This window comes from Silurus aristotelis (assembly GCF_946808225.1).
Source record: "Silurus aristotelis genome assembly, chromosome: 19".
In the NCBI taxonomy this organism is placed as follows: Eukaryota; Metazoa; Chordata; class Actinopteri; order Siluriformes; family Siluridae; genus Silurus; species Silurus aristotelis.
In genome coordinates, this window is record NC_139592.1 from 13793072 (window position 1) to 13801991 (window position 8920).

Here is an 8920-nt window from a genome sequence, read left to right on the forward strand (position 1 = left end):
AAGAATCACTTCCTTCAGGCATTTGTTAAACATTGGAAATGTTTATTTTGAGGTAATATTCACGTGATCATTTTCTTTAACGAAACATTCCATATAAAAATATAAAACAAAAACAAAAATCATCAACCGAGGCTGAATCTGAATGGCAAAAGACCAACTTCACACACAATTATGATAAACTATTTTATCGCACCCGAGCACGGAAAACACGTCGAAGTCGGATATTTGGGACAATTACTGGTGCTTGTTATATCATATTAAATTCAGGACTGTTTAAAATAAATATAAAAGATGAAAAAGTACAACCTACTCAGCAAAGCGCTCATGTATAATCTGGCAACATCATTCATCCTGATGTGTAAAGTTTTATTCATTTTATTTTTTTTGGACATAGAAAATTGGAATGAAGAGTTGCATCAAATTGTTATATATTTTTTTCAGCTGAAAGCTGAATTTTAACAAGACTGTGGGGAAAATCTGTCCCAGTGGCTTATAATATTGAGCTTGATATTTAGCGGTTGAACAAACCCTGCTTTGGTTCACCTTTTTTATTTTATTTTATTTTATTTATTTATTTATTTTTCCTTCCTTGAACTTGAGGGAGTTCGAGCCAATAGTTCAGGATGCTCCTATAGATCAGCTCAACCTCTATGTAATCGTATACAGTAACACTGTCCAGGCTTCCTGGAGTCCTAAGAAAATCTATTATTTTACAGATAAATGACTAGTTAATTTGTACAAAATAACACCACTTTAACAGCTGAAATTCATTCTTTTCTATTACGATTTGTGTGTTTTATCTATTTTATCGAACTAAACAGGTTAATGTTGTCAATATTAAGAATGAATAAATAAACTGAATTTAAAACGTCTTCTTTAGCCTTAGCAGTGACTTTTTAATCCTATCTGGAAAAAAAAAAACTAATAAAATATAATACAAATTATGATAACCTTGCTGACATTTCCTTACTCTTACCGTACGCTTATTCTATTCGCTTAATTCGGATGGCAGAACGATTCAAGGCAAAATAAGGAAAAAACCAAAACACAAGCATAATAGTTGCTATAAGTTAAGTCCTTTCCTGAACGTGAAGCGGATTCAGTTGTAGATGGATCCGTTGTCATGGATGGTTTCTGGCTGAAAGGACCTAAGGTGAAGTTGAGCTCATAAAAGAACACATTTAGGCTTCTTCTTGGGCTCTGGAGGCTCCAGTGCAGCGAGTATGGCCTCGTCGAATACGTTCTTTAGCCCTTTCTACAAAGAGAGACGAGGAAATGACTTGTGTAAGCAAACCTGAACTGAGAAAGATCTGAATAAAGCTTGCAGTACAGTTATAGGATTTTGTTGTAGCACAAAGTATCATCATAAGGCTTTTCTGAGAGTGTATCTCCGGATAAATGACAATAATGTGACTTTTTTCTCTCAAATAAAATCTGTATATATTTTTTATGAAACTGCTGATGCAATATTAAACTTTTATTTTATAAAAAAAAAAAAGTAAGTAAAAAATATATAACCTAATGCCTTTTGAGAATTGTGACTTTAGTGAAATCTTCCGCCCCAAGCATCCATAAAGATGCATTTAAAAGCACAAAAGCAGCATCTATAGGGACACTTTGACGTATTCATTAATTAGGAAAAAAAAAATTTAAAGGTTCTTTGAGGAACCTAATTTTCAGCATGCAGAAGAATTTTCTCTCAAATACAATTTTTGTTGAGCATTAACACGTCAATGTTTCTCATGCCCAATTTTGTGTTGTTTGTAATTCAAAACATAAAAGCAGTGACATCATCTGAGGCTCAGCCCTGTGTCACTACAGCGGAGGAACCAAAGCTGAACTGCTGTGTGCCCTGTTGATTTTTGCTTTGATTCGCTTCTATTAGATTTGCTTGTTTCTGTTTTTCGTCACAAGCGCTGCTTTACCAGGCTGAATGCCAAACCCTGAAAGATCGGTTTGTGCACAAAGCTGTTTCCTTGCCACCAGTGTCCTCTTCCTACACTGCGTGTGCTGCACCTGTTAGAACTGTGTGTTTAGCAGACTCACTTGTGTTAGAGCAGAACATTCCACGTATTTCACCGCTTTTAAATCTCTGGCGAGTTTCTCCGCTGTCTCTGGAGTGATGGGCTTCTGCTTGTTCTTGGCAAGCTTCTCGGTGGTTGAGGGATCGTCTCGTAAGTCAATCTGTGTCCCGACCAACAGGAACGGGGTCTTTGGACAGTGATGGGTAATCTCAGGCACCCACTTCATGCAAAACAAGGAAAAGCAAACACTTCAGGTTCAACTATTATTAAAAGCAAAATATATACATTTAAAATATTAGGCTTGTATTTTGTTGCTGTAGGGGAACATACCTTTTCCTTGACATTTTCAAAGGATGATGGTGAAACCACAGAGAAACAAACTAAGAAGACATCAGTTTGGGGGTAGCTCAGGGGTCGCAACCGATCGTAATCTTCCTGACCTGGACGGAGAGAACAGCTCGATTTAGAGGTACAAATTTACTATTTATTTTGCTCCGTACAACCGTAACATTCTGCTTTTAACCTTTACTATCACTTTCATGAAAGATATAAATAATGTGATCACTACACTGAACAGGCATTATGGCATTTTAACATTATGAAGTGAAAAACACTGATTATCTCTTCATCATGGCACCTGTTAGTGGGTGGGCTATATTATGCAGCAAGTGAACATTTTGTTTTCCTCAAAGTTGATGTGTTAGAAGCAGAAAAAATGTGCAAGTGGGTGTGCTGACCATATATATATATATATGTGTGTGTGTGTTTATCCATTTATAAGATTCGATGGACTGTTTACATGAGACGTTATCTGATCCGATATGGTGTTTACATGTTAATGACGTTGTGACATGCGCACATTAGCCTATGTCCAGTTTCCACCTTTTTATTCCTGTGAACATGGAGTTTCATTATTTCTTATGTGCGCTATTTTTATGTAAAGTGTTGCCCTTAATCGACTGGTGCAGGAAGCTGAGCTTTTTGGTAGCTGTGCATCTCTAAGGAGCATCTCAGTACCACCCCCTCCCTCCTCTGAAAAGCAGAAGTGTGTGGACGAAGGTCCGTAGAAACACCATACCTGCAGTGTCAAATAATCCGAGAGTGTACGGTTCACCGCCAATCATTACGGTCACAGCATAGTTATCAAACACCTGGAAATAAAAACAAAGCAAACAGCCGATTTCTGTAGCATTCTGAGATTATTAACCATGGGCAATAACAATACTTTCTAATAATAATATTCAAAGAGGTAAAAAGTTCATATACTTACTGTTGGTACGTACTCCGAAGGGAACTTGTTTGTGGTGTATGAAATCAAGAGGCAGGTTTTACCCACAGCACCATCACCAACTACTACACATTTAATTGTCTGCATTGTTGCACTCGGATATCTAAAAAAAAATGTATAATAATAATTATTGGGGGGAGCAGCAACGATAATAAAGAATAGACATGAACAACACTGAATTTAAATGTTCAAATCTAATTGGTCAGATATTAATTGATTTTCTATAACTGCACAAAGACAAAAAATGATGGGTGTAAAAGATCCTGCTGGGCACAATTCTGATTCATTCTACTGGTTTTATGATCAAAGCGGAAAGAAAATATTAAGTTAAAATACTCCTTGTTTCTGAATCATATTCATTGTCTGTGTAAAAACAAACAAAAATGGCTACAAACTGAGGCTTAATATTTCACACTACAGGTGACTTATAGTTAAAAAAAAAAAAATAAATAAATACAATTTATGTGAATAAACCAAGTCTCTAGCCTGAGCAAAATGATCAGTTGATACATTATGAGATCTGTAGCAAGAACTCAAGTCATCTAAAAGCCAGATTGCACACAGATTAGTAATAATGCTGAAATGTGTATTTGTAAAACTAGAAAGGTTTTCAAAATAGCCGCAAGTGGGTGTGTGTCCCGCATAAATATGGTTTGTTTGCAAATTAATAGCAGTCCAACATCACATTCAGATCACTGTTTTTGGTAGAAATGATATTTCTACATGGTAAATATTTTACTAGTAGGTGTAGTAGAGTAATAGAAAACCCACAGACCCAACAGTAATTACATGCATGTGGCTGACTGTGTGTAAATGAATCATCAAACGTGTTCAAAATAAAAGCAGTGTGGAGTTTAATTAGAGAGGTCAATTATTCTGTGAAGAAACTGGTGTCAAACCAGTGTCCCCTTGTTGAAAGATGAAGTTTGGAATGTTGTACTGCACATTTCTCTCTGAGAATCGGAGGAAAATGGGTCGTACTCTGATTATAAAGTTGATCTGAGAGGGGAAAACATATAACGAAGTCCAGAAAATGAAAGCCTGCTCAGCTCGAATGATATTAAATGCTTTAAAATGGCAACCAAAACCAGAAAGCCGTGGAAGGACACGGAAAACTACCGTTCGAATTGCCAAAATGGCAAAGACTCAGCCATTGATCAGCTCCAGGTTAATCGACGGAAGTTACCTGTAAAGCCAAGCTATCGGCAAGAAATGGGGAAAATGAGAGAAAATGGCGCAATATTTTGTGGACTGATGAAAGCAAGATTGTTTTTTTGGGGCTAGGGGCCACAGACAGTTTGTTAGACGACCCCCAATTGTCATACTACAGTGTTTTGACCTATTTATCGCTTTCCAGGGATCGTGGATCAGTTTAAGTACATTTAAATGCTTAAAGAGGTCTTGTTGCCTTATACCGAGGAGGAAATGCCCTTGAAATGTGTGTTTTAACAAGACAACGACCCCAAACACACCAATAAATGAGCAGCATCTTGATTCCAGACGAACAAGATTAACGTTATGCCCAATTCCCCGGACCATAATCCGATTGAAAACTTGTGGGGTGAAAAGCATTTTTCAGGTTATACAGTAAATATACGAGGAAAAAAAAAGCAGTGGGGCAAAAGCTCTGTCTGTCGACCCATCGCGCTGTCGTCTCTTTCTTCCAGATCTGCACGGTTCCAGCACAGTTTCTCTCTTTGCTCAGGTTTGGTCATCTTAAAGCTAAAACATCGGCATATAACGGAGGTAGCGTATTATAATTTTTTTGTCTACCAGTTCAGTGTCTGTCTGCTTCACCTGGCCTCTGCGCTGCACACATCTGGACGTTTTATTTTTGTTAGCGCCACTGAAAATCCGCAAACTGTTCTCAGACAGTACGTGTCCACACATCATTAAATCGCAACGTTTGCTGTCATGTAATCGCACAAGCAGGCGTACAGATAATTGTGCAGCACCAACTGAAAGTGATTATTTGAACAAGCTGAATAATTGTGTTTAATGTGATACTCTTTTGGAAAAATGCACCCCAACCACTAACCTACAATGCAGCCTTTCATGGGTTCTGTCATATATAGAAACATCAACTGAACTGCAAACTCAGAATTTCAAGAGAGTTGGATTATAGAAGAGGCAGAAAACTGCTTCAAATCAAGCAGTGCAATACATTTAATATGGTGGCTGTATGCCAAGTCCCAGCATTACTAAAGTCATAGTCTGCTAAAAATAGCAACTGTGCAGATAGAGGCCACCATCTCAGCCATATTACAAAATGTTTTTGACTAAAGAAAGCCAATCTTCCCCCTCCCATCCACACCACCTTCTACAGAGTCACAACGACATCCTGGCCAGCTCGATCACTGTGTAGTACAGGAAATGCACAGAGTCTCACCGCAAGACTCTACAATAAATTGTGAGAACCAACCACCTCATATACTAAGCCCTGCATTCACAAACTCAACAGCATTGCAGACAAACTCTTTTGCAACATGTGCAGTAACAATTTCAAACCAATATTACCTATGTGCAATATGTTTACTTGTGGTCTCTTTTTCTTCTTCTTTTGTATTTATACATTGTGTTGTGTATATACTATTTACTGTATGATGTTTCTACTTTTCTTTTTGGCTTTGCTGCTGTAACACAGAAATGTCCCCACTGTGGGATGAATAAAGGTATATCTTATCTTTTACTCCATTCATGAACCCTTCACTATATTGATATCTGACAGAAGGTACCAAAGCATCCAGGGCACCACCACCACCACTCCTCTCACAGGCTCATCAATCGTCTAATCGTCATTTCGCCGTCCACTATGCAACAGCTTTCGCAACCAACCGCCTACTGTTTTGTGTATTTATTGTAGTGCATATATGTCCTGCACTCATCGTACCTTGTTAAGCAATTGCTCTGTATGTAATCTTATGTACTGTACCACTTTACCAGCTCTAACGTTGCGCCAGGGTCCTCGAAAAATTGTCATTTTACAGAAGAATGACGATTAAACAAAAAAAAAAAAAGCCACTTGACTTAACGATTAGCAAACCATGTCTGGCTGGACCATCACTGCTACCACAGTTACAAGAAATGCATAGATACCAGTATTTCCAGTCGAGTCTGAGTACGTTTTTGATACTTGTCAGTAATATTATACTCTATTAAAGATATTGTCCAGATGTGATAATGTTTTATAAGGTTATCTCTATGGCAGTAAGATGCAGTTCAACTCCTCCTCTTCACATTTTTCCTGAGGACCGTTTGTACACAAGGTACATGTCATCTTTGTAAGTATGAATGAAGGAGTGATGTGGGAGACTTGGGGGGTTTTCAGATTTTCTCCTCTGGTTCAGATTTTCTCCTCTGATCTGTTTCAGGCCTATGGGTCTCTGCCTATTCAAGTAGATCGGAAAAACTACTGCGGAATGAGCAGTAAACACGTTAGCTGCTAGGTTGACTGAATTGACCAGGAGGACATTGTTAATACAACAAGAATAGGTGATTCATAGGTTTTCTTCCTGTAAACAAGAACAGGATTCCAATGAATGCCTCTAAACTAGCCAAAGTTCAACCCTGTGTTGAATCATCAAAGCATCAGAGTGAGATTGAAGCTCAAAAAACTAAGTATTAGAACCAGTGCATGCATATAAACCTGTGAAAACTTTTTATTCATAGAAAACAATAAGACAGAGCTGCAATTATAGAAAACAAATCAACACCTTCAAATGAATCCGATTTTGCAATTCAACAGCACCAGTCTAGTCTTGATTTACTTTTTCTATGATTAGTGATACTCATGCTTTAAATCATAATTTTTTTTTTAATTCACCACACACACATTTCCTCAACTCTCAATTGTTGCATTTTTTTTAATTTAATTTTTATTTATGTATTTGATTTATGTGTTTATGTTTAAAGACCAGGTCTAAAAACCTAACTTCAGCGTGTTGGTGAAGCTCCGCCCCCAGGAGCCACACTGGCCTGTAAAAAGCCTGTATAATTGATTGACAGGACGCGCATCCAAACACGAGCAAGCATTCTAAACCGGAAAACACTTTTCCACACGGGTTCAATCAGCCAATAACTTTTGTATTTTTTTTTTACCCGTATTTCTTTGAGGTAATCTGTAAAATAATACATATATTTATATATCTATATATGTAGAAATACATAAATCGACTGTTTAACCTTTAATGACTCAACAAGGCCCGTTCATTCTGCCTGCTCCTATAGACCCCCCATCCGGGGCCTGTCAGATTATACAGGACACTGTGTGTATATAGTGTAAAAAGTTAAGTCAGGAAACCACTGTAGTGTAAAAACTAGATTATATTGTTATTAATTATGTTAGACGTGAAAAGTTTAGATTCTTATCTAAAATCCCTAAGTGCTATAAAATCAGGACTGGTCAAAAAATTACGTCACTTCCTGCGAAAGCTTACTTCACTCTTACACACCCACAAATTCATGATTGAGAAAAAGGTGTGTGTGTAATGTTATAATTATATATATATATATATATATATATATATATATATATATATATATATATATATATATATATACATACATACACACACACATACACACAAAACGCAATGGGCATTTATAAATATAAGATGCTGGGAGAAATGTCTAACAAGCCGATTTATACTATCCAAATAGATTACTTCTACTTCACTACATTTTCGTTATGAATACAGTAACAGATGAGACGAAATAAAATCTAAATGTGTAGGTATTTTATATAAATGCGCAGTAATGGAGGACATTTTGCTGAGACAGGATACAGGCCAACATTGCTAAACCAGCTAACAAAAAGGGGTCAGCTAATGCAAATAATAAACCACATTATTTTACACGGTTACACCGGTTTGTTTTTAAACTAAATATATTTCACCTCTACACACATTTTCACTACTAATGTGTGTAATTGTGCTCACGGGTATTTCTTGGCTAAAAAGGCTAGCTTAACGCCATTAGCAAAATACTGACAAGTCTCCGATTCTGAAGGTTTATACGGTGACATTAATGAAGTATTTCAATAAATAAATAAGTCTCTTACCAAATACGTTTAGATGAAGGTGGCGCGAGTTGCGAGATACAGAGAGGAAAAGAGCAACTAGGGGACAGGAATTTTTTTTTTCTTTTACGGTGGCCGCCCAAACCCTCAGCTTCCTTTATACACAATAAAAGTCTGCTCTAGACACAGAAGAAGAAGCAGAGGAGCATCGTATATGGCAATAATAACTAACAAAAAAAAAAGAAAAGCCATGACTTGAACTACTGAGTCTGGGGTCATCGGTTGTAATGCTGTAAGAGGGGGTCAATTGCTGTGACCTGTTGGTGTATTGAGGGCAAAATAAAAGTGTATTAATTCCAGATGTTCATCTTTCCATTCAACATTTACGAATGATTTAATCCTGGTCCAGGGGACACAGTAGAGGTCCAGGGTTCTACCTGAGAACCTGGAGGATTAAAACATGGAGAACCCCTGTATGTGAAAACAGAAAACTGAGCTCATGATTGAACAGAGGAGTCTGGAGATCATTTATCTGAAAGGAGTGAAAGAAGTGCAAATCGCTGACTGTAGTTGAATGAACGAAACCCCATA

General features: G+C 37.2%; 1 protein-coding gene across 1 annotated transcript; it reads right to left on the reverse strand.

Annotated features, from left to right (window-relative positions):
- Positions 1–21: 21 nt before the first annotated feature.
- Positions 22–8522, reverse strand: cdc42l2 (cell division cycle 42 like 2). The gene is made up of 6 exons (XM_083570280.1): positions 8372–8522; positions 3295–3415; positions 3103–3175; positions 2355–2464; positions 2047–2244; positions 22–1255 (listed from the first exon to the last, which is right to left on the reverse strand). The coding sequence occupies exons 2-6, from the start codon at positions 3397–3399 to the stop codon at positions 1166–1168; spliced, it is 576 nt and encodes a 191-aa protein (XP_083426406.1). The 5' UTR covers positions 3400–3415; positions 8372–8522; the 3' UTR covers positions 22–1165.
- Positions 8523–8920: the final 398 nt, after the last annotated feature.